Source organism: Cryptomeria japonica, chromosome 5 (assembly GCF_030272615.1).
Source record: "Cryptomeria japonica chromosome 5, Sugi_1.0, whole genome shotgun sequence".
Taxonomy (NCBI): Eukaryota; Viridiplantae; Streptophyta; class Pinopsida; order Cupressales; family Cupressaceae; genus Cryptomeria; species Cryptomeria japonica.
The window spans coordinates 539,455,013-539,482,445 of NC_081409.1; the positions used below are offsets into that span (position 1 = coordinate 539,455,013).

Genomic DNA, 27,433 nt, shown 5'->3' on the forward strand with positions numbered 1-27,433 from the left:
GTTGTTGTTCAAACAGTAACTTCTCCCAGGATGACGACTGTCGTTCAAACAGAAACTGCTTCTCCCTCACTTTCAATTGTTGCTCAAGGAGAATTGATGGATTTACCTCCATGGCTTAGTTCTTTTACTCCTAAAAGGAAGAAGCAAGATATCTCTCCTGACATCTTTGATTTCCAGCATCTCAAGCAATCAAAACCCAAGGTTGCCAAAAGAGCTAAGACGATTTCAAGGGTAACAGTGGAGAGAAAAGGATATAGTTTTTCTTGAAAGAAGAAGAAAGACTGTTGTCTCATCCATTTTTAGTTTAAGAATAGTTTATAGATAGGGGGAGCCTTCCCTTAATTAGGAGAGTATCATACTCACACGCTGTGGCTGAAACCACAATTTTGCACATCCCCCAGGTGAACAAAATTTTCAACCAACACTTTTCTCTACTAGGAGCCTACCTTTTATCTCTGATCAAAATTAGAAATTTCCCTCTTTGTGACAATCACTTTCTGCACATTTCCTTTTGTTCAGAATTAGAAAATTTTCCCTAGTGGCTAGAAAATGTCACATTTTCCCTAAAATATAGGTAATCACTGCCGCACCTTTTATTTGCTGCATTCCCTTTCAATAAAAATATATCTTCAGTGTAAATCACACCTTGTTGTAGCTGCTCATTCTGTAGTAAAAACATCCTTATGACATTTTCTCCCTTAAGCAAAACAATTTGATCTTTTATTCCTTGTGTGATAAAATAACTACTTCATTGCAAATTTTTTTTGATCCAGCTCTCTAAGTATCTGCTTGAAAGGGGTTTCACTTTTAGATGAAAGTTCTCCTCAAGTGAAGATTATTTTACCCAATTTGCCTCAACTCTTTACACCTTCCTTTGAATGAAGGCATTTCACTTTGCTTCCTTTACTGGCAAAGATATGTGAATCTGTTCCCAATGTGAAAACTACTTTTACCTTTCTCATCTCATATACTTGCACTGGAAATATTACCCTCATTATTTATCTTTATTCTCCATACAGAAATACTTGCATCTGCAGAACTGTTTGTATAACCTGTATAAATATTTCACATTGATATTCCCTTCCATCATACTGATTTGGTCCACGCTTCCATGGCAATCATAGCAAATTGATCCCCTCTGCATTTTGCATACTCAACACACCATGTTGGTTACGTGTGCGTACTCGATGCCTCATTTCAGCGAGTCTATTGGAGTTACTAAGTCACATAAATTAAACTTCAACACTCTGCGAGGAGTAGGCATGATGCTGAAATAATTGTAACGAATCATTTGCTAATTTACACATTGTGACCTGCACTTTTGTTGCCCTCCATGATTTGGCCGATCACATCATAAGAGAACCCCCATTAAAAGTGAATAGTTTCGCACCAAAACCTTTGGGACCACTCACAAGCGCCAAGCAAACATGTCTACAAAATCACTGACCTCCCTACATTATAACCTGCTTGCACGCAATACTTTGTGGCGTTTCCAACACGCCCTTGCCATACCTGCATTTACTACGATCAATAGGGGATACAAAAGTCACAACGAATGTATCCGTCTTATCACATTGGATCAATCCAGCCTCAAGGGTATTGGCAGGAGATTGCAAGGTCCATAGCCAACTCAGGACTCCATTTCATCTTTCACTCATTATGTGCGCTTTCGAACTATCCATCGTTCAGCCCCAGCATTGCTCATGTAGTCATCTCATTCCACGGGACTACACACATATGGCGGCTACAACTATTGCATCCTACAAAATTCTCCCTTTCAAAGGCATGAAATAAGCATCATTACTTCCTTTTCTGCAAATGAAACAAAACCTTTGGATCTTGCTAATTGATGCAACTTGTGTGTATTTAGCGCCTGTGGCAATCCATGTTTCAGGCAAATCGGTTCCTATGATGAGAGCCTCTACATTTTAAAGACATGTTAATGTCTTCTTCACTCCTACGCATTCATACAAAATAGATTGTGGACACTGTACATTGGAGGAGCAGGGCAATCACTATTCAAACCTAACTCCTTATGTCGCCACATATTGCTCCTTCACTGCGCTGCAACAAACCCTCGACACTGTAGCGAACATCGCCCCAACCCATGTGCTATCCCTCCGGCTCATTGTAACCAATGATTTTGACTCTGGTCAATACCTTCACAAGGGCCATTTGACTGCTTCAAACATTCAACCTCCTTCACAAATCTATCGCATCATGGATCATTTACTTCACTGCTTATGAACTCAACATTGTAAAAGAATTGCCACAATCAAGTCGGGTGACCAAACCCTGATCTTTTGTTCCCCCGCTATCTTCATGTGCCCTAACATTAGTTGTGGGGGTTGAATTCCCCTATTGGCTTTATTTCATCTTTTTCTCCCTGCAGCAACTTTCTCCAACCCTGCTTCACAACGCGGGGTGGCAAGGTGATTACTCTGCTTGCCTCCTTAGATTGCCCATATGTACCTCGCAGGACCTTTAGTGTGCCTCTCCTCAAGCTGCGAGATTGCAGGAGGATTACTCTCTCGTGCCTCCTTTCTTATCCCGCATAGCCACTCATATGCCTCTTCATGCCTAGTGGGGTGGCGGGGTAAGCTTTTCCCTGCCAGCCCACACACTTCTTTCGCACGCCAAAGAGTTGTACGGGGTAAAGAAATCCTAACCTTGTAATGCCTTCACGAGATGCTTATAAGGTTTCTCTTTTGCTTGCTTCATACATATGTCCCAGGGAGGGGCCCACCGCCACTTCTTAAAGAATTTAAAATCATAAAACATTTGAGAATTTTTAGTGGGACGATTTTGACCACATTCAGTCATGCCCGCCCTGAATCATTATAAAATGATTTCTTCTTTAAAATTATCACAACCAGCAAATAATTAGTTGCAAGATAATTTATTTTACCCTTCTCTTTTGCATTAATAGGCACATAGATGTGATAGATGTGTTATCAGTATTTTGGATGGTGTTGCTTTTGTCCTGATATCCTTAATTTTCCAATTTTCTGGATTGTTCCCTTGTCTGCATTAAATGGTTTTTTAGGGTTTAGGGTTCAATAATTTCAAAATCATTTGGTTAAAGGGCCTTTATGTCAAATTGTCTTAAGGACTCATTTGTTTGTCCGTTACCTTTTTCACTTAACCAGAAGGGTCACCACATCGTTAAAAGGGGTCATTTGAGCTTTAGGTTTAGGCAGGCTTTGTTAAAACTAAAACGCTTTATATTTTACTAAAGTCCTAAGTATGTTTCTTAATGTATGCATCGGGTTCTTAACGGTTGGGTAAGTCTTGTTTGATCCTACGGTTTTCGTGATACCGAAATAAGGAGTCGCGCGTTGAATACACATCGCGACTCAGCGACAAGCCGCTAGTGGCGGGGCCGGTCAGAGTGTCAGCAGTGGCGATTAAGTGTTAACAGTCAGCGGTGGCGGGTAAGTGAAAAGGGACATTAAAGATCGAACGATAAGGATATGATCTAACGGTTGTCGCTAGACCGCGATAAAGAGTTGCACGGGTTTTACTCTTCACGAACTAGCAACTGAATGGTGGGCTCGGCCAATGTGAGCGGCTCAGGTGTTTTAAACGGTCAACAAGTCCAGAGGAGATCAATGGTTGTCGCTATACTGCGATGGGGAGATGCTAGTCCTTTACCCTTCGAGGATCAGCGACAAAGGGCAGGCGGGTGACTAAATGGTGGGCCCTCTTCAAAGGCCTAAGTGATTAAAAGGTGTGCTAATTTTGCGTGATCTAATGGTAGTCGCTTGACCGCGATGGAAAGTTGCTCGATTTTTATTCTTCGTGGATCAGCGACTGAAAGGAAGAGCATACTGAAAAACTTCTTTTCGGTCCGTTGAAGCGGAAAATTCAAAATTTAAATGGATTAATTGCAAAACATGTGGCTCCATTGATGGTAATTAATGCTCATTTGCTGCCGGGGTGCCTTCATAAAACCTTGTTTTGAGATTTTAATCGCACAAGGCATTCAAGAAGATTAGCAGAGACAAGGTGCGCAATTTTTGTGAATTCTCAAGCGACAAGTAAGTTTTTCTGTGACTGTGGTTTGCATTTCTGCTTGTGTTGATATTGTCTGGTGCTAAGAGTTTTGAAGGGTTGTTTGAATAGCAAATTTGAAGTAAGGTTAACCTTAGATTGCTAAAATGGCAACGCGAAGAGAATTTAAGGGAAAGATAGACTATCAGGAGAGAGCTATCTATGATGATTTTCTGGAACAATTGGTTCAATCCACGAATAGTGCCACCAAGATAAAGGAACTTGTGCCCAAGTCTCTCGGCCTGCGGATTAGTGATGGTTTATATGATAAGGGATGTTGGCTAAGAGATCCCCAAATAGGCATGGCAGGTCTAGGTTTGTTCGCGGTAGGGTTTGGTCAACGGAATGCACCTGCTCCTACAAATAACATATGGGAACTAGACGTTGGGAAATTAGTGGTCCCTGGGGTTTTCATGGATGTTGATTTATTGATTCAAATTGCAAACAGCTATGACCCCATCACCAGGATTGTGAGGAATATAAGTGGAGGCCCCCTAATTGAAATTACAGCTGATGAACTTAAGAAGGTATTCCGGTTAAATGAAGCCTCAAGTTATTTTGAGCTCATTGATTTCGAAATACTGAAAAGGTTTATGATGCCCAGAAGGATCATCTTAGGAGTGGGCCATTGAGGGAATTTTTTGCAAAGATAGGAGGATTAACACTGGTAAGCCCTGGTACAGCAGAACCTTTCCCTATGAATTTCTTCACCTTGAGGGCTAAGGGTATATATTGGTCTTTGTGTCAAATTTTTGGAGAAGATGCAGAGAATGCCATGCCCACTCATTACATGCTTATGATGGCACAAATTCTAAACCCATCCATAGCAGTAGCATATGACTTTGCACCCTATCTTGCAAATGTCATCCATGAGGGTTTAATTGGGATCAATAATGCCAAGGTGGATAGACCTTTTGGTTGGTATTCAATGTTAATGCATATGTTTTTGTTTAAAGGTGCAGAGTATTTTGCAAAAGATATGGACCTGTTAAGAGAAAAGGATGGGGAAGACATGTCAGTCCAATTGTGGAGTGCAGATCTGTCTTGGGACACGGAAGAGGCCAGTTATCTGAAGTTTGATAGATGTTTTGCATCTAGGCTTAGAATTCTGCTATGTCAAGTGAACCCTAGGATCCCAAAGGTTCTCCTTGAATTCATTAGACCCGAGGAGTTTATAGAAGACATTAAGATTGTACACAATTGGGGTGACATAATTTTATATCCTATTTCTATTGTCTTTAGAGTATATGGTTTCAAGGGAACCCCATACTTGCTCCCCTATTAGGTCCCCTTGAAGATTGGTATCGCTGAAATTATAAGACAAATTGGGGGTCTGCAAGAAGCAAAACTGACAAATAAAGGAAGAGGGACAATCTTTCCAACTGTCACCATTGCACATCAGTTCATTATTACGAAAGGGGGTTGGTTACATTTTGAGAAGTTCCTCCAGCCCTACAAATTGCCAACAGCAGTGGCCAGGTTTGCTGATCCTAAAGACTTCTTTAATGGTATGTTCAGGAAGAAGGTCAGGTGTGGGGCCAAAGTTCATCAATTCTACTCCCCCGAAGATTTAATAAGGAATGAATTTAACTTGGCACAGCAAGAGGTGAGAAAGGAAAAGTGGTTAGTATTCAAGAAAACTCTTGATTTTGTCCAACATTTTGATAAGAGTTATGATCCATTAAAGAGTTTCCACCCATTTGAGGAAAAGATTAAATTTTTGATAGATTATTTTGAGGATGCCATGCAAACTTTGAATGAGAAAAAGGATGCAGCAATGAAGGTCGACCTTGAGAAGGCCAAGCTCATCTTCACCAAGCCCATGTTTGCTAAGATTGTTCCCCCTGGAGAGTATGTAATGTATAAAAAATCAGGATACAATGTAGTGATGCCTAAAGGGGATGAACCTTCCACATCAAAGGGCAAAAGGCCAATGGAGGATGCTCCTGAGTCACAAACCTCCCCAAAAAGGCAAAGGTTGGAAAAAGAGGCCCAACCAAGTAAATCTTTGTATTCACCATCTCAATCCACATTGCATATAGGTGATGAGCAGGCACTTGCTAAGCAATTAATACAACTAGGAAGCCTGGGGGAGATTTCATTTACTTATGGAGAATTGCAAGAAGGAATGTCGGAAGAGCCAGCAGGTGCTAAAATGGACCTGACTACTGAAGAATTTGCAAGCAGGGAGTTGGATCGTGTCATTAAGCAGGCTAGTGATGAATTTTTGGCCGATGACAGTTTTGTAAAGTTAGGAGCCTTTTTGCAATTTGTTTGGAGGAAGCATATGGGGCAATTTAAGGAAAGATGTGAAAAGACGAAAATTGAACAATCCCATAAAGATACATCTGCTATTGAAGTAGAAATAAAACAGGAGATGCTAAAAAAGTTTGAGGCAATTACCCGTGAAGAAGGGAGAAAATTGATTGCAGATGCTGGAGTGCTAATTCTCCCAGAATGGGACATAGCCGATGCAATAATTTTTGATGCAATAAGGAAAGAAACCAAACCCTTAGAGGGAATAACTTACAGTGATGACCATGCAGCCCTAGTAATGTGGTCACTTAAAAGAGAAGAGAATAGAAGAAAGGGAGAATCCTCAGGATCTGACTACTCAAGGGGCATGATTGTAAAGAGAGTCAAAGATACAGGGGTAGTTGAAGCCATAGATGGCACACTCGCCGAAAACTCGGCGAGTGACAAAAACTCGCCGAGTTTTTGGACCTGGCGAGTAGTAATGACTTCTACTCGCCAAGAAAACTCGCCGAGTTTTTGCCAAAAACTCGGCGAGTTTTAAAGAAAAACTCGCCTAGGTTAGCATAACAACAGAAAACGGCCAAAAATACATGCATTATTTGTTTTTCTATATGGTTTTGGGCTGAGAAGGGGGAAACTCACTTGGAAGAGCCCACTATGCCCTCAAGTAATCGCCGAGTTTTTTGGTCTATCCGTCAGGATTCATATATGGAATATAACATTTAAGTATAAGTGATTAAGTTATATTCCATATACACTGTCAGGATGTTTGAGAGTGGTTTCGGACCTCCAGGAGTTATAATGCAAAATCTAGTTTTTGGAGGATTCTTCAATTTTCCAGACTTAGTCAAATTTCAAGATCCTTCGGCGATGCCCCTTGACCCCAACTTGGGGCCCTGCCCCCAAACCCCCGTCAAAAAATATAGGGGGAAATTGCGTTGATGGAAGTAGGGAAAATTTAACCTCCGAGTTTGATTAGGCTCCATATAACAACATAATTAGCATTGAAGAAATCCTGGTATTATACATTTTAGAGTTGAAAGTTTGAAACTATGAGTATGAATGATGAAAGTTTGAAACTATGAGTATGAATGATGAAATTTCAAATATGATGAAAGTTTGAAAGTAGTTTTAGCTAGAGCTGGGAAGAGGAAGTTGTATTTACTTTTGGTTTTACAAAAACTATTTACTATTTTGCTTCCAGCCATCAGCATTTCTCATGAGGATGCGATTTTGTAGACACTTTGCATTTAAATATATCTAGAATCAGCTTGTTTCTTTTGTGTTATCATTTATTGACTCATTGGATGCATCTTCTCATTAAATTTTGCAAAAAAAATGCATTTTTTATTAAAATTAAGCGTGTTTTTACGTTGCCGAGTTTTTCGCCGGGTTTTTCCGAGTTTTTCCCGAGTTTTCGCCGAGTTTTTTTTTCAGGGGCTTGGCGAGTCGAGCCGAGTCGCGAGTAGTTCAACTATGGTTGAAGCTACTAGCACAACCTTAGAGTCTGCTAAATTTGGAGCGGCAGTGGCTGAAAAGGAAGCAAAAGAGAAAGTTGACCTCCAAGCAAAACTAGAGGTAGTCCTCAAGGCCTACAATGCAGCAAAGCTTGAGATAGCTTCTAAAGATAACATCACTGCAGAGCTAAAAGGTAAAATGGAAGGACAGTATCAAAATGGTGAGTCTTCCCAACTAATGATTGCTTCTTCTCCTGCTAGGCCCCCTCCTTCCAGTCCTATTGTTGAATTCCCTCCTTCCCCCATGACTTCTGGTTTCCAATCAGCTGAGAACATTCAAGATGAGATGGAGAAATTGAAGAAAGCTCAAGCAATTTTTGCAAACAAATATGAGAAAAAGATCAGGGGTACCATTTTGAAATTTGTTGATACTGTTGGAGCAGCAATTGTTTATATAAACATGAAAAGGATATTGACTCTTTTGGGTTCTTTGAAAGAAGAGAAGACTATTTTGGAGCCAATTTTGGATAAGTGGACTGTCAGGGAGGTGGATTTAGAATCCATATATTCTTTATCCCAGGAAGAAGTAGGTGTTGATGTCACTATAAAAACTACTTATGAATTAGTAAAAGGTTTGTCCAGGTTTGCAGCGGAAAGAGTCAACATAGAAAGGAGGGCAAACTTGTACCGAAAAGAGTACGCAAATCAAAAATTTGAATTGTTTCCTGGAGGTTTTTTAAGTATCGGTAAATTGAAAGATAAAGAAGTATGGCTTGGGGAGCTAGATCATAGGTTGTCTCGGAGAATAAATAACATTATAAATATAGATGATACTTATTTATTTATTCAAACTATTGAAGAGATTGAGAAAATAAAATCACATTTTGGCTTTTTGGAGAAGGAAGTTAAACAGTTAAGGGAAACATGGAAAAGTTTGAACAAGCTGAAGAAAAAAATTATTAGTTTCTCTTGGCCTGATGATGATACATTCAAGGTATGGGAAAGCAAATATGTTTTGAAAGAGACAGAAGCACAGGAAGATCCTACCGACGCTCCAGCATGTGGGAGTTCATAGGCGACCTGAAGCGGTTAGTTCTTGCAACAGATTTTTTGGGTAACTGGAATTTTGAAGAATTAAAGACACCTGGCACCTGATCTGCAAATATTGAGAAGTCAGTTGGCCATTTTCTAGCTGGACAACTAATCAGTTATGCTCCTACTTCAATTGTAATCGATGTAACTTTTGGGGAGAATTATGGTTAGGATAGGAATATTCTTCTAGGGAAGTCCGAAGCTTGTTGCATCCAATTTTTATAAATGGATACCAGGACTACCTAAAAAGGATCGCAGAAATTTTGTATCGAGGCTCTGGCAAAATATATGCAGGCTTTTGGTTTTGGCATTTGGAGTCATTCTTGTGTCTATGTAAAATTTTGATGAGAGAATAGTAATATACAATCAAAATATTTTTTGAGCCCAGATCTGTGTTGTCTTTGTGTTTGTGTACTAGTTATCATTTTGATTAGATGATCAAGGATTGTTTAGTTAGATGATTTGCAAGGCAAATGATGGGAATGTTTTAGGTCTTCTCCTCCAGGAGGAGAATTAAATATACTTAATTCATCTTCATTGATAATCAGTAAATTTACATGAATTTGATGACTGGGTCTAGCATAGGTTGAGACCTTATATATGTCAGGCATATATAGATCCAGTATACCAAAGTGGTGATATGTATGTGAATTCTATTGTCAAATTTTAACCTGATTTTGATGACTCTGAGGCCCAAATAAGGCACTAGTTTAAGTTGCTAGTGTTCGTGCTATTCTTTGTGATCCTTTACAATGAAAATAAATCTTTCATTTATGTTCGGTTGCACTAAAGTGAAAAGGTTTGCAAAGATTTGCACTAGTTTTCTGTAAATCATCTACTAAATTGTGAGAAAGTAGTCACAAATAGGTATACCCACCTAAGCTTTGTCAAGCTTGAAGTGTAGGAGGTTTTCCTTGTAAACCTTGTTAATTGTTGTCTTGTTTCCTATTCTTGTTGTTCTCTTCTTTTGTGAACAGAGACAAAGGATTTTAGAGAGAAAACCAAGTAATCAGAAATTGAGACCAACAAGATGACTTAAGCAGTTCCCCCTTTTAAAGGACCCAAATAACAAATTTAAAATTTGTCGACTTTAAATCAACAAAATGGTTTGAACCATTTTACTCACCACTTCGTCTAAGTTAACTTCATATATGGTATTATTTAAATCAAAACAATACATTTTCTTTTAATAGACTTTAACTTATTTCACTACCCCTCAACATTTAGTTAGGCCCGGCTAAAAAAAAATTCGTCTCTAGACAGCTGACCTGCTGAGAATGTTCCGAGACACCAACTGGATGAATTTTGGGTACGCGAATTTGAACAAACATTCATTAAATTTGACATTCGACACTTGTGAACTTTGAGCAAAACCACCTAAGTAGCTCCCGGAATCAACTTCAAAAACTAACGAAATCACCTCCTTCGGGCCTGCGAACTGGCACACTTGTAGAGTGTTATACAGCAAATCCAGAATGCCAAGTAGTGTTTCATGATGACACTTGAGGTGAAAAATTTTAATCCTCAAAGTCACCCACTTAGCTGTTTTGTGAAACTGCACCTTTCAAGTCACACTGAACCCTGTACAAACCCTGAGTTGAAAAAATAGCAAACCTTCGTTTCAAAACCCACCACTTAGCAAACTGGCACATTTGGATACCCTGAGCAGGTGTGCAGGAGGATTCAACCTGATTTGATCAGGTGTGAAATATTAACCCTCAAAGTTGACCTCTTTGAAAAATCTGGAAATGCTGATTGCGGAACCCTGAAAAGTTCATTCGGAATGGGCTTTGAAAAGATATCAAATGATGAGCTGGGGGGCTACAAACCGGCAAAATGGTAGATAATTGTGTAGGGAATCACAAGGTACACTTGCTTTTGTATGCAAGTCAATAGGTGATCAAATAGGAATTCAAATGCGAGGCTACTTTCTGCAGATTTACACAGTTCTGTTTACAAATCTGAACTTTTTGCAAACAGAATGGACTTTGAAAACTTATCAAATGGATTCATGGGGCCAAGCCAACTCACATGGGGCTTCATAAAAATGCAGAGAACCATGGGAAACTATCAGTCAGGCTTAATACTCATCCGGTGCAAAGATGCAACCTCTCAAATTTGGTCTCCTCAAAAAGGTGAAACACTTGCAAACAGCAAACCAACTTTAGGAACTCAAAACAAGGTCTTCAAAAACTCATCAAAAATGATCAGTGGAGGCTGTAAATGATCATAGGACATCTCTAAAAGGTGCACAACACTTCCCCAAGGAGATTTTGCGTGACAATTAAGGGATGCTAAAATATGGGTTCTCAAACTGAGCTACTTGAGCTTGTTCAGCAGGGGTGATTCTAAGTGCATTAGGCAAAATTTTGAACCTGGGCCCTCAAAATTAGGCAAAAATTTTGAGGTCCCAACAGTTTGTATACGAGTCGGGAAAAATTGCCACCCGATATAAATGTTTTTGATATTAATGTTAAAAAGACTTTTGTTAATGTTGTTAATTTTAACACTTTCAGATTAACTAAAACTCAGAAAATCAGAATTTATTTACTGATTAGATTAATTAGATTAGAGATTTATAGTTTCAGATTTAAACACAGCAAAGAAAGATAATGAAATAGAGACAAGACACAATTACCCTGGGAAAACCTCCTAGGAGGAAGAACCCAGCCAGAAAAGATCCTCAGATCTGATTATGGATTATAGTTATGCAAACATTACAACACTTATCTCATGTGTTTGTAGGTTCAGATGTTGCTGTCACAGGAGGTATGGCAGATCGAGGTGGCTGCCTTCAACATTCACTTGCTGTCATGTGAGAGATGGATGTTGCTGTTCCCTTAACCTAGATTGCAGACCTTCAAGGAATTCGCTGACTCCTTATGATGGATTTCGCACCTCCTTCTAATGGCAGATTGCTGTAAGTGCAGATGTCATGTATTTCGCACCTCCTTCTAATGAAGGATTGCTGTAAGTGCAGATATCATGTGTCTCCTTGAAGTTCGCATTAGGCAGGCATGTAGGTTTCGCATGAATGAAGAAGCAGATCGAATTGAGTGAATAATAATGAGTTCTTGCCTTTACTTATATGAGGAGAGAAACCCTTTTGGATAGGTCAGCTTCCTTTATAATTAACTTTAATTAATTATATTTGTTTTCTTAAATGCCTTGTAAGTAGGGTCGGCCCTATTAGCAACACGTTGAGTGTTTTAGGTTTGTGAGGCGAAGTTTAAGGTTGCCGTGAGGATAGGGCTTTGCCCTACACGTTTGAGGAAAGGGCCCAGCCCTTTTGGGCGGATTCCAATGTTGCCTAAGGCAATTGGAATCCGCCATTCCCTAATTAATATCAACAAATGTCGCCCAATATAGATGTCATTTGTTAATGTTAAAAAGACTTTTTAAAATTGCAGGATTTGAATATAAAGGTAGCTGCCCAATATAAATGTTAATTAAAAAAAAAAAATTTAAGTACAACTTAATGAATATAAATATAAAGTCTATTTTGATAAAAATTGAATATATTAACATTTGCTATAAAATTTGTCGGATTAACCATTTAATATATTAAAAATTAAATATTTTAGAATATTTAATTTAAATTTACTATTATTTTAATATACTTATTAATCATATGTTTTCCAAATACAATAAAATTTGGTATTTTTATTTTGTTTTTAAAATTGAAATACAAAATTAATATAGTTTGATTTTATACTTTTAAAACTAAAGTTAAGTGTTTTAATTTGTTTTCAAAGTTAAAAATATAAATATTTTTTAAAATAGAATTTAGTATTTTTATTTTGGTTTTAGAGGTAAAAATAAAATAATTATATAGATGTTTTAATGTTTTGTTAAATAAAATTTAATGATTGTTCTATTTTTATTTTTTGAAACAATTGTTTTTAATGGTAAGAATAAAAATTTATTATTTAAAAAAATATATATCAAAAGTATTGAATCTCAACTTAAATATTAAATACTGTTTTTTATTGGAATAACACAAAAACAGGTTGTTTTTTTTAAACGACGTATAAAGGATATTAATAAAAGATATTAAATAAATTTAAAAATATATAAATTCTTAATTAATATCAATAAATTTGTTAATATTTCGGAATTTTGTAATTAGTTTACAGGTTGACTCTGTACAAAATCACAAACTATATTGTAATTGACATTTTGACAACCGTTACCATCTAGTTATTATTTATGTTGTGGTATGTTTTGTGCAATGTAATCAGCGATATGAATATAAACAACAAAAATCTATTTTTTACAATTTATGTGTTGAAGTTTCTATTTTATTTGCCTACAATATCTCTATGCTATGGAAATGCCCTTAAATATAAAAAAAAGTAGTTTTTGATAGTTTTTCTGCAATTTTTTACAATTTTTTATAAATCCGATTTTTTCATTGTACTTTTGATTTGCCGATTAATTCCCCAAATGATTAATGCTACTATGGTATGCATCATGAAATCTTGTCGTGTCTTCCTCTAGATAGGTTGTTCTTCCCCAATATCTTCAGTTGTTTCCTTGTCAAGAAATTTAACCCTGAAGGTCATGGTATTAGTTGAAACTCTCCCACCATTAGCTGAAGCTTTTTCACCACCAGCTGAAGCTTTTCCTCCACCTGAACTGCTGCCTTCAGCAACATTCTGAATGGGCCTATCAGCACTTAGTTGCTGGCTCATTCCTCTTAAAAGTTGAACTATCTCCCTCATGGCATCCCTCACGCTGGTATTAATCTCTCTAATCTCCCTAATGAAATCTTGGGGATTTGCCTCTTCCCTATCACCCATTGCCTTCTTCTTTTCCCTTTTGTGTCTTTGATCCCTATCACTCATCAAACCACAGGCTGGCACAAAAGATGGCTCTGATACCATTAAAATACACTAGTGCGTTGATATTGAAAAAAAACTCTTAACATTTTAGATAATTACAGCAATAGTCCTGAAATAGAAATTAAGGCTTGCAACCTCAACTCGGGGCCATCAAAATAAATGTCGATATTTCTGTATTCCCAGAATATATTTATATATATGCTTGCAATGAAAATTAATACATGGAGCTAGCAAACATTCATGAATCATCAATTTCTTTTAGAATACACAGAGTTCTGCTTATAAGCCCTTGGTGACTGGCAATCTAAGTCAACCTACAGCCTGCTTCTTTCCAATTAATGCAAACATGTAATATTCAGACCATAAAATCATTCAGTTTGTAGCAGAAAACTCATACTGTGTATTTGCTGCTTATTATTGGCCCTGGATTGAATATCCTTGGGGTTCCTTGGCACAATTCCCTTCAGCTACGATATTTCCTACAATCTGATGTTCCCCTCCTGCCTGGCATCGACTCCTTACAGGTCCCTGAGGTTTGTCTCAGTGACCCTGGAACAGCAAGTAGCAAGGTTTTCGTCTTACTACTACAGACCTCTTAGGTTGACGTCTGAGAAGGTAAATGCATTCAATTAATGCATGGCAAACTAAAACTTCTTCGATGCCCCTAACAGCTCCCCAGCCACACATATAAATACAAAATACTGGTCGGTTAAGGGATAAACTGTCCTAGGTCAGCCTGAGAGCCGACTCAATACAAAATTTATTTAATTATTTATTGAACACACTTTCTCCTAGGTCGGCCCAAAACAACTTAATAAAATATTTAATAATTTCATTCATTAATTTTATTTATTTAATTAAAACAAGCAAATAGATGACCTGGCCAACCTGGGTCTAGCCAGGGTCATTACATCAATGGAGTGTGCCAATAAGAACAATACAATAAAAGTGAGATCTCATGGTGTGACACACACCAATACAAAGAGTGTCAAAGTCAAATTTAAAACACTAGAAAAAGTGTATAAATGTGAAAAAGGGTGCACAAATACAAAGGGTGTACAAGTAAACTGAAAAACATGTCAAAAATTGCACCAAATGATCCTAAATGCATGGCTCTCCAAAGATTGGACAAGCTTTATTAAAGGAAAATTCTTCAGAGTTTTCGATTAAGTTAAAATAGCTTTTTCAAGTGATTTCAGCAGGTTTTAAGTGTTACATAAGTGGGGTTCATCCTTATTTTTCATACCCAAACACTAGCAGAATTTACCATATGTTTTCAGTCATCACATATGCAACAGTTATCAGCAGGGTTTAATCATTCTCAGACAAAGGTAGAGCAAGGCTGATTCTGGTAGGTTTTGACAGAGATATCCCAGTCTTTCCATCATTATAAAGTTGTGTTGCTGATTTCAGAAACTTTCCATAAGCACCATGAGATAGAACTTGTTGCAGGTTCAATATTGGCGCATCATTCTTTTGCCTCTATTTTTTAACATTCACAGCAGGATTATAATTAGATTTTTCAGTGTTTGTCTTCCTTTCCAGTAGTTTTCAGAAAATTTCAGTCATTGTTCTTATAAGGCACTGAGAATTAAATCTTTTAACTCACTTTTCATTCTAGCACCAAGGTATTTCAAGGCCATCAGTTATACTTTTCATTTAATTCCTATGTCATTCCCATGAGATAAAATAGTCATCATCCTAAGGTTCACATATTTGACATTTGCTAACAACTAATAAGTGAATCCAAGTCGACGGAAGACTATTAGAGTGCAAACAAACACAGCTGATAATACAATTTGTATACTCTTGCAATTAGAATAAGTACAACTTCTAGGATGACAATATAAAAACACAACATACAACTTATCAGGAATCATTCAATGAGTGATGAACCTGGTGATATCCGCTTGCCCAGTTATTTCCTGCTCCTCCTCCATGATCAGATAAATATATGTTTTCATGATTATAAAGATTTCGGTAGTCACTGTTTTGAATGCCATTTATAACTCTAGGCTCCAAATCCATCAAAAGAGCTCGTGGAATGTAGTGTTCATCATCTGCTTGATAAAAGAACACATCTTTTCTATCACCTCCCTGTAAAATAAAAAATGTTTGTCAGAACCAAGGATTGATCAAAAGGCAAGTGATGGCTGAATTACCCTCACTAAGATTGCATAAGTAAAATGCCGAAGGGATGTTTACAAGGAAAGTGAATAGGGAAAAAACTTATGGGATACTGAAAAACACTGTATGGTCAAATCTGAATGCTCAAGGGTAAGTAGAATGCTTAAGGGGAAGAAGAGTACACTTGGAATTGTCTAGGGATCAAATTCAGCATGACTTTATACTCATCCTAATCTTTAAAAAACGAGAAATGTGGAAAGAATGACAAACAACCCAGGGCAAGGGAATCAAAATTGCTTGGCATACAAAACAGTGATATCAATAAAATATAAAAGTAGAACATTAAAATCCAAACAATTTCAGAAGATTTTAAACACAAACATAAAATTTAGTATAAATTTCCAAAACTTTTATGTAATCCCCAATTTCAATTTTATCATTTTGATTATATGCAAGTAAAACTTCAAACTGTATTAAACCCAACAATAACACCATAGCATTTTTCTGCAGATCAAAAGTCAAATCCAACATCTATCCTTGCCAATAACGGTCCAATATGTGTGATGAAGCATACACACTATCCTATTAACTATATAGTCTGTGCCATATAACAGAACAAGATGAGCTAGCTTTTATCCCAGTAAATAATAATATCCAACTCAAAATTATCTAACAGATGCCCCTTTGCAAAACAAGTGACCTGTACAGAACTTTCAGCAGCTCCGTCACTATGCCACACTGCCTCTTCTGCTCTGAAACACATCAAAAGGACCTAGACCTCAATAGGAAACTCATTGTTGCTATCATCTATATAGCCTCAGCAATTCCAGATCATAATTGTACCTGATTTGTAATCAAGCTCTGTGCAACCCAAAAGATGAAATGGAAAAAAATTGTAATGCAAATGCATATTCCTTGAAATGTGGCAATAGTGTTGTACCCTCCTTTCATCTTAATTACTCGCATTTTATAATTAAATGATTAAATCTTGCTGAAATTGTGTAAGAGGTAGGGGAATCACCTTGATTTAATGGACAGTAAATTGGGAATTTCAAGGGAATGAAATATCAATCAATTGCACTTTTTCCCTTTAATTTTCATGTTGTTAGAAAAAAAGAAAAAAAATGGCATCAAGTATAAGTGTGAGCAGGTCTTCATATGGACACTCATAAAATATAGAGACTAATATTCTTTTCTTTTTGAAGTTCCATGATATTTTGTACACCTACAGGAAAAAAAAAACTTATGTAGTCATTTTTCATGTCCAAACACGAGCCATTTCTTGTCCAATTAGTCATTACAGGATCATTGTCACCTAAGTTCATTGATGTTGTGTTCTTGAATTCTTATCAGCGTCATTGTATAGCCAATGCCAGACAATTTCCAGTGCATCAGCTCAGACAAAGAACAGAACTTGAGGAGAGCCAAAATTGTCTAAGTCATGGAAAGTTGGCATCCCGGTGTATTGGGGAGCACCAATACACTAGACCACCAAAAATTAAGTGGAGAAGTTGGTGTCCAATTGCATTAGAACATGCCAATACACTAAATTGCCAAAGAATGAGTTTTGAGTGAAAAAGTGGCACTTCAGTGCTGAGGTATGTGCCAATACAATAGACCACAAAAAATGTGTTTCAAGTGAAAAGCAACACTCCAGTGTATTGGTAAATGTGCTAAACTATGTCCAAACAAAAGTTAAGTAATAGATTAAAAAAATTATAATTGAAGTTTATTTTTAATTATATCAAGGGGCATGTGAAGGGTTATGTCCATTGCAGGTAAAAAAAAATTAAGAGAGACCAAGCAAGGAGAACAGGCATCATTAAAAATACATTTTTATTATCTGATTATTACTCCCTGTGGGCATCGAACTATGGTTCAGTTAACCTTAGGACAAAACCCTCTAGGGTTTAGAATTGTAGGACGAAAAGCGATTTGATACAGAGATCACCATCATGCAGCTCTGAGTTTGAATTAGAATATCCTTACAACTAGCAGCAGATTGTGACTTTCTAAGGGCAACTATAAGGCAGTTTACAGACAGGAAAAGGAGTTTCACTAAGAAATAAATCGCTGCAGTATTTGGACAGATTAACAGCCACTCAAAGGAACTAATTTAGTCATTCTGAACTATATTCTGAGCATTAAATCTGATTTACAAAATATACCATTATATTAAAAAATTAAAAATAAACAGGATATCAAAAGGGTCCAAAGTGCGTGCTCTACCAAAGGGGTGCCGAAAAACGAAAAAATGCATAAATGAAAGGTCGAAAATGGCATACCAAGTCAAAAATGTACTTTTTGCCTAAAAAGATATAAAGCAACGTATGACCCCAAAGTTTTAAGTTTGGTCTGAAATTCAATAACAAATTTGAAGAAAGCGAATAAACACTATTAAAGCAAGATCATCATTGTTGCAGGTAGAAAAGACAATTTCTTCATAAAGTAAAAACAATAGTCTGCGTTCTTGAGATGCAAAAAGTGTTTTTTGATCATTTGTGTAGAACATGCTTGCAAACTTTTAGCACAAACCATTTCCTCAATTTGTTTTAGATGTTAAAACATAAGATTTCAAGCTTTTAGAGTGATATGCCTGGGTAAAAGGAAATATGTAAAGAGTAAAGACAATCATCAGAGAAGTCAATCAATTCAGAATAGCTATTTTTTGCTGCTTCCATCTTTCACAAGCCACTTTTATTTGAAGAAATCTAGAAACAATTTCTGTTAAGCATTTAAGTGTTTAGATATTGCTTGGTTTTCAAACAATCTAATTTGGGCAAATCCTTTAATTAATATACTTTTTATATTTATCTTCAATATATTGCACTACCATGTAAAATATGCAATTGATTGATTCCATCTTTGCAAAAACTTATTAATTAGTATGTTGTGCACTTAGATTGAAGCGACTGTTAATTTTGTGCCTACTTGTTGCTGAGATTTTTGTTCAAATTAATTTGTGTGACTTTGTCTATGTGCTTTGTCACTTGAATATAGTTCAATAATAAATGCAGATTTTGCCTTGCAGTTTTTATTGATTTTAGTGTTTGCAACTGTGTATGTGACTCCAACATTTAACTCATCATATATTCTGTTTGTTTTCAATCCAATTCAGTTCTTTTGTTGTACTCATTCTTTATGGTTTCTGGTTTGGCTAGAAAGTGTGAGTGTTTGTTGGTTGTCATAGGTTAGGTTATAAAATCATTAAATATGTCATCTTGTCTAGAAGATTTGTTTGATTTTGTGCATATACTCAAGAACAAAAAGATAGGTCTTTTTCTTTAATTTGATCTGCAGAATTATGTCATTCATATTCTTAAAAATTAATGTTTATCCCTGAAAATTCTAGGGATTATTTTAGCATTTTGATGCAAGGTGTAGGAGTAGATAGGTGACTCCTCAACACCCGCAAAATCCAGCAAGACCAAAGCAACTTCCACAAGAGAGAATGGAAAGATAACTTGCAATATAAGGATGCATAAAATGAAAGATTGAATATAAAAAATACAATGAGATGCCTTGTTTATAAAGACAATGAGTGATGTAGCATAAACAACTAACATGACACAAATATTAAATGCCTAATGCAAATATTAAATGGCTAGGTGACTAAAAATAAATAAGAATTACATGACCCAACAACTAACATGACACAAATATTAAATGCCTAATGCAAATATTAAATGACTAGGTAACTAAAAATAAATAAGAATTACATGACCCCATCATAACTAACTTTTAGAAATGACACCTAAGCCCTATGTTAACTTAACCTATGAATATATCCCCTAACTAGGAAACTACAAGGTACAAGACCTTGACTAGGTACTAGACATTATTAACTCTAACACAAGGGAGCTTCTCCTTCTACGATGAAGAAAAGTTCATGCTTACACATTGTTACATTTGTTGTTGTCCTCTAAGGAACAAATTAAAATGCTAACATGATACACTACATAAATTTTGAACATGGGAAGTTAAAATCAGTTGCATAGGATGGGAGGATTGCCTAATAACATTCAGAGTCTCAATTGTTTTCTCAGGAAAGAGCCATGAACTAGAAAGAAGATAAGAGTAGAGGGAAAAATTTTAATTGTTTTCCCCAACTCTCTGAATTGATTGTGGGCAAAATTTGTAGTTGTGGAAGATTCATCTTAGAAAGAATGTGTTTTCAAGTTGTGCTTTTAATATATAACTCGACTGCATTAAAAAAGGTTCATTCTGGTCTTGAAGGGGAAAAAATTAGATAATTCCATTTGCTTTTATTTTCCACTTGTATGGTCAACTAAATAAATAGTGTGATACAGAAAAGTCCTCTAAATAATAATAGGCGAACTCTTCTAAGTTGCACTAAAAACTTCTTACCAATGAACAAAGCAGCACTGCAGGCAGATTCAGACATGAAACATTTATAACAGCCATGAAATTTCCTTTTATGCATCTAAGATTTAGAAGTAGAAGAATGTCAGAATTGGTTTTCTGTTTGGTCCCTTCAGGATTGTTAGTGAAAATGTATTCAAATTTGCAAAATCTAAACTCGGTGTTTGATTTTCTTCATTATATACACACAGCAGAATAAGCAACTGAGCTGAGCAATCGTTAATGAAATTTAAGCTCAGATATTTCTCCTAAACTCCATCCATCTTGAGAGCCTCTTACTTTCTCGGAAATACTAGAATAGACAGATTATGCCTATCAATGTCCATATCTTCATTCCTCAAACTGTTTTGGAAGGATTGAAAATGCTTATGTTTATCAATGTTCTTGGCCAGAATTTACCTTTACAATTAGATATTGTTGTTTCCAACAGATGTATATCTGTCCTGTTAATCCGTAATGCTTATTCCTCCAATTTGACGTTTTCTACTGAGTTGCCAGTATAAGTTTGGGTTTGGGTGTGGCTTCCAGATTCAGGTACAGGGGTGTGCCAATTTTTCTGGGCCTGGAGTTCAGTACAACTTATGTACAGACATACAAAAATATTAAAAACTATAGCCAATAATAAGAGCCAATGATTAGACCAATAATGCACAGGCAAACTCAAATAAATAATCATATTGCACTTCATCAAGAGCATTAAAATCATCAGGTGGTTCATTACAACCACTAACAATAGCCACTACAGTACTAGCCACATTTTGTGGCCCACTCTTCACTGATGAGTCAACTAATTAAATTTAAGTGAATGAATCATCCAAATCAGAATGCACTGATTCTACATTCCTCGTTGCCCCTTCCTTAAGAAGTTGGAATGCACGGACCAATTCCTCTGCCTTTTTCACAGCTAGTTCATTACAGTTAATTGAGTAAATAAAAGAGTATGTGCTCCAAGTCACTCTTGTGGATAAGTCTATTAGACTTCAGCTCTTAGCTTTGTTTCTTTTGGAGGTATAAGACCTCATCCAGCCAGCACTAATATTCAACATCGTACATGTATTTAAATTAATGAAGAGCGCATAACACATTTAGCAGCATATTTATCTTGCCTTTTAAACTATTTGCATAAGTTTTCTCCTCTATGTCCTGAGTTATAGGTCTTAAGGCTTTAAGCTCAGCTTGCACACAGGGGTTTACAGTTTGTAGAATTGTTCATATGTAAAAGAAAGGGAGACCATTAACATAGTTTAGTTGATACTTGATACATTATAATGTAGTGCTTTGTGTGGTTATTTCACTATTATAGTTCAAGTCATTTTATTATTGTGAAGATTAAGTCCCTAACACAACTGAGACAATGTTTGTAACAAGGCCCTAGTCAAAGCAACCTGATCTTTAGGGGTCATGATTAAGAAAAAATATGCACTGCATCCGAAACAGGAAAACTCATTAATCCAGAGAATTTATTTATTTATTTAGGAAAACAAGTACCACTACAAGGAACCCTCTCATTGTTAAACACCACTTGTTTATATTACCACACAATATAGTTCCTAGGTTAAAGCCCCGTAGCCATATCCTATTGCCCACAAAGTGTTGTTTCATAATCATTATTTTTGGTTACAGGAATACTACCTGCATATAGAAAGTGAGGGCAACAAATTATTGCTGATTTCCAACACATGAATGAAGATAAACATCAAGTAATTTTAGCCATATGAATTAATGCTCTATGGAAGCTTGATGGCGATCATATCATATAAGGTCTTATAACTATCGATCACAAGCATATCCTGCAGTGACCACATTGTGTGTTAACAGCCTGAACATGGTTCTCTTGCTTCCATATGTGTGTGCATGTTGTACACAGGTCCTCTTTCACTACATACACAACCTCTTTGACATCACATTATAACTCTTCATAATTCTGCACCTGGATCATCTATTGCTTACTAGCTATTAAATTATCTTCTAGGTTCAAACATATTTGCTTGCAGTTTCTGAGAGTGATACATGTTTAATCAGAAGGGTATACAAATGTAATATGGTGGACTATATCAAATTTATTAACTCAGATTTACGTGGATCTCTATCGACAACGATGTCACCAGCCATCCACCCATGGTGCACATGCCATATACCCTGCTAGAATGCTGCATTGTTAAACATTCAAACCAAGATTATGCATGTGAAATTTCATAAAGTGTCAAGATTAAGGTGGTCAAGTTGATTCCATTTAATAAATGCAAGGCATGGTCCAGTGAAATGAGTTCAGAAAAGTCAGATGTGTAGGTCAAACCTTATACAGAAAGCATAAGTTGACACTTTAAAACCAAGACAGCATAGACAGGTCCATTAGGTTGCTCAACAGAGAAGACTATATATACCATCACATGACAGGTATCCAATACATTGTTGCCAGAATTAGCCCAAGACTTGTGGGTGCATACTATCATTTTGTTCCTTACCTATATTTATTTTCATTGTGTTCCCTACCCATATTTATTTTCATTTTATTCATAAGTTGCAATTGAAATGCATGATATTAGAAGTGCTAGTACTAACTCGAAACATTTATCCTTGGACTTCTACCTGTCTTCTCTCACATTATTGCCTTAGTCTGGAGCTATTCAAATGGAAGGATTCAATGTGTCAATCATTATATTAACACATAATTACTTTTGAGATTGTGTTTTACTCATATGCTTGGTAATGCTGTATTATTAGTGCCAGCACACCCATTTGTTTGACCTGGGTGCATTTCCAAGCGCCAGCCATATTAGTTTATAAGAAGTTTTTCCCACCCAGACTGTATGATGCCTATGTCCCTCTCTATGCAAAAAATTCATCCTTATCTGTAGCCATACATCCAAGCTGCAGTTCAGCTATTCATTTTCAAACAGTTTTAACAGCTTCCTTCAAATTTTTATCCATCAAAATTACAAATCCAGAAAAACCAAGAAAAAGATTAGTAAATAGCAAGTTTGTACAAAACAACATAGCTATGGCATGAAAACAAAAGGAATGACATCAAATACAATGCGATTTTAGTTTAAAACATTTTTAGTTCCACAAATTGGTGTTGCACTCATTGTAAGAGGTGGATCAGTTAAGACTCAAACCTAGAACCAACCAAAACAATAGCACCACAAAAGTTCTTAACACCTCCAATCTAATGAAAAATTAAATTCCGAACCTAGTTACATACAAATAATATTTTGCAACAGATGCTCCCATAACTGAAAGAGAAAGTAAATTGTGATAAAATTATTAATTAAAATAAGGTAGATAGAGATGCCTGTGTGGCAAAATCTTCAAGAATGCCTTCTTTGCTGATGCCGTGTTCAAGGCAGAGCTGCTTCCAGAACTCCATACCGATCTGGTTTCCACATTGCCCCACTTGCAGTGTTATGATCTCCCGAGGCATTTTTCTTTTTCTCTTGAAACGCAAAAACAAGAGGGAAACCTCAAGCTGCAGGAGCCACTTCAATTGCAATTGAAACTAGTGTCACGTAGCACCTATTCCCTGCTATTGTAACATATTTGAAAGTAGAGTTAATATAATGTTTCTACTAGTTAGTCTTCATCATTGCACCACAATTGAAAATTACTATATGTGTATTGAATAATGAGCTCTGTAAAACTCACAAAATGTTATATGAAGAGTTACAATGGTTAAAAATGTAAATAAATATTTAAGAAGTATTTGCTGGTCAGAACCACATTAATATTATACTAAAGCAAACTTGACTTATTTAAAAATATTTTTTTTTAAAAAGGATATGATGATAATGAAATTCAATTTAAAGAACACAAAAATTAAGATGGAAAGTATGACGAGAGCTGAGAATAAATGCCTCTATCGAAGTTTTTTAAATAGTTTGAACATATTACTTACAAATTCGTTCTCAAAAATAGAAATACTACAACTCTCTTTCATTAAAAGAAGGTATATGATACTCAATGCCATTGTAATAATCCATAAAATTACAGTAATTGAAAAGATGTGTCAACTACCTATAATATCCTATTTACAAGAGAACGATATAGTCAAACAACTGAAAACTTATCCCTACATCTAAGTTGAAGAGTACATTGAAGTCCCTTACCACCAATGCTATAGCTAAAAAATTCCAACTTTCACTAAGGCGAGGTCTAGAAGCTGGCATTGCAAATGAAATTTGGGTGTCAAATATCAGTGGGAACTTACAAAATTACTAGTCAGGTGTCCAACTTCTAATGTTTTTAGTTTATTTATACTTCAAGAAAAAAGAAAACGCGGTTCCACTTCCAACAACACTCTGTTGCTCTTACAATTAAGAAAACTATTTTTAGTGGCAGGATAAAATTTGCTATTTCAATAATCAGTAAAATGCTAAGAAAAACAATTTTTATGTCTCAATTAAAATATTTTTTATATATATCCCTGAATTTAGAAAAACAATAATTTGAAGTGTATCCTTGTTCGGGGGATTTCAGGGTTAAATGGTCAACTTGTTAATAGAACCAAGATCAGATGGATTCCTCCTCCCAATAAAGAATTCAATTTGAACTTCAATAGTGCATCTAGAGGTAACCCAGGATTGTTATGTGTAGGTTGTGTCATCAGAGACTCACAAAGAAAAATAGTTGTATTTACATTGAAAAAGCTACAATCAAGGACCAATAACGAAGCAGAGGCTGAGGCACGCCTCATTGGACTATCACTGGTTAACACATGAAACATAAATAAAATCTGTATCCATGTGAGCATTTATCTCACCAAACAAGCCAAATAAAATCAATGTTTTGGCAGTTCCAAGACAATTTGAAAGGGACTAACTTCAAGATATCATAGTTGAATGCTAAAACAAGATATCAAGGAAAAATTTTACGTGAGAGTATTACAAAATATATAGCCATGTGATAATGAAAAGTGGAACTGATATAAAACCGAATTGATATAATGAAAAGTAACTCGTGAAGATTCAATAGGCTGTAACTTACAGTTGAATACTAAGAAAAGATATCCAAGAAACATTCCACTTCAAAGTGTTCAGAAATGCATGGCCCCGCATTAATTAAAACTGGAACTGAAAGATCCCTGATGGATCCCTTCGCTGATCTGCTGTAGTTTTTATAATTATTTTAATTGAATTTCCTATTTATTACTATAATCTTCCAGAAATAGACAGAAGTTGCAAAAGGTTGAGTTCTTTTTATGTTTTGATAGTTTTTTAGCAAGTAATAATTGAAGAACAAGTACATGAAAAGAGTACTGGAAATAAATGTTCATACACAGCCAAATCAGAATCGTACCAAGCAGATTTCTGATTATTTAAATCAAATAATTATCCAAATAGTGATTCCAAACAATTCCAGGAAGATTACAATATGCAATGAGTCCAACCTGGATGAAGAGTGAATACTGTAATCAAGAAGGAGGCTGCGGCAAACATCCAAAGCTCTTACATAGCTCCACGTGGGAAGAGAAACGGGCTGCAAAGTACAGTCAAACGGCTGCAAAGTACAGTCGTACGGCTGTTAGGTGACGCCAAGATGGAAACCCCAATCTCCACGCTGAACCCTAACTCTGTCCACTGAATCCTCCAAAAAAGATCTCGTACCAACTCTAAGGCACTGAAAACTGAATGCAAGAACCAAATAACCACGGTGCTGGGGGCTACGTCCCAGACAGGCAAGACCCTGGGGTTTTCGTCCCAGATGCTGAATCGCTCTCCAGAGCAAATTCTCCAAATCAAAGATGAAAATGTGTAAAAGATACCTGATAATTAGGTTACCATCTTGTTGTGACGTTTTCACACATCGCCCCATTGCAAATGGGGACCCTTGCTTTTTTGCTTTTTAGGGTTTGTTTTTTTTGGTCTTTTAGGGTTTTGTCAGTTGGCTTTTGCATTTTGAGTGCTGTCGGGGAGATCAATAGGATAGCAGGTCTTGCTGGAGTGAAGTCCTGATCCTGAAAATTTGGCTAAGTCTGAAAGTCCTGATCCTGAAATTTGGCTAAGTCTAGAATGTCCTGATCCTGAAATTTGACTAAGTCTGGAAACTGAAAAACCTCAAAAAAACTAGATTTTGCAATATAACTCCTGGAGGTCTGAAACCACTCTCAAACATCCTGAAAGTATATATGGAATATAACTTAAAGTATAAGAAAGAAGAAAGATAGAAGGAAATGATAGAGAGTTCAAAAAGTCAAATTTCGCTCCTGTCCTTCACTGAGGATCCAGAGCGAATTTCGCTCCTGTCCCTCTCCAAGGGACCAAGGCAAAGCGCTCCTGTCCCTCACCAAGGGACCAGGGCGAAAGGGGCTTATTTGAGTCATTCCTGGCCTTGTTTGGTTAGATTGAAACATCAAAGGCATGGTGAAGGACGAAATGAACTTGATAGAGCATCCAGATTTGATTAAAAACAATGAAATGATCAAGCTTTTGTCTAAAAAAGATAAATTCGCCCTTGTCCCTCCCTGAAGGACCAGAGCGATTTTCTTTATACACACCTTTCAAGACCCTTTTTCGGACTTGAACTCTTGTTCATAGCTTGTAACAGGATGATATCTTCCCTAGCAAAGGAATTTCGAGATGAAAAGCGAAAAGATCTGGCCAAGAGGGCAAAATTCGCTCCTGTCCCTCACTGAAGGACCGGAGCTTGAATTTCAAAATTTGCATTATCCTTGCACGATTAAAGTGATTTTACGATTTGAAGAGGTCAAAGGAGGCATGTTTTGTCCGTTGAATATAACTTGAGTGGACCACAAAGGAGGGAATCAACCCAAAAGACAATAATTGCTCCTGTCCCTCTCCAAGGGACCAAAGCGATTTTCTAAAAGGGCAAATTTCTTGCAAAGGTAAGGCAAGTTTTGTGTTTGAAATGAATGAAAGAAGGCGTGGTTGGTCCATTGAAGGTAATTCCGAAGGCTAGCGAAGCACAGGTAAGCTCATGATTGCAAAATCGCTCCTGTCCCTCTCCAAGGGACCAGGGCGAAAAACCTAAAAGGCTATCTCTTTTCTCCAAATTGGGACGAATCCAGGCTAAGGTACAAGTGGAATGATACTTAAAATGCTTCAGGGTGGAATGGAGTTGCAAGGACCACAAATTTCGATGACAATTGGCTAAGTCGCTCCTGTCCCTCACCAAGGGACTAGGGCGAAATCCCCACATATGCCTATTTGCCTAACATTTTGAAATGCTTTTTTTTGTTTCCAGGACTCAAGAAGGAGTGGGGAA

General features: G+C 36.5%; 1 protein-coding gene across 2 annotated transcripts in view; it reads right to left on the bottom strand.

Moving 5' to 3' along the window:
* Window positions 1–27,433, bottom strand: part of LOC131034560 (tubulin gamma chain) — a 137,677-nt gene that overhangs the window by 103,863 nt on the left and 6,381 nt on the right. Inside the window, exons 2-3 of one of the 2 annotated variants that reach the window (XM_057966079.2) lie at window positions 23,508–23,735; window positions 15,599–15,799 (exon numbers count right to left, since the gene is read on the bottom strand). In XM_057966079.2, coding sequence (XP_057822062.2) covers window positions 15,599–15,799; window positions 23,508–23,636 — 330 coding nt within the window. In that variant the 5' untranslated portion in view covers window positions 23,637–23,735. Of the gene's footprint in view, window positions 1–15,598; window positions 15,800–23,507; window positions 23,739–27,433 lie in introns of both variants that reach the window. The other variant, XM_057966080.2, reaches the window with a different exon arrangement.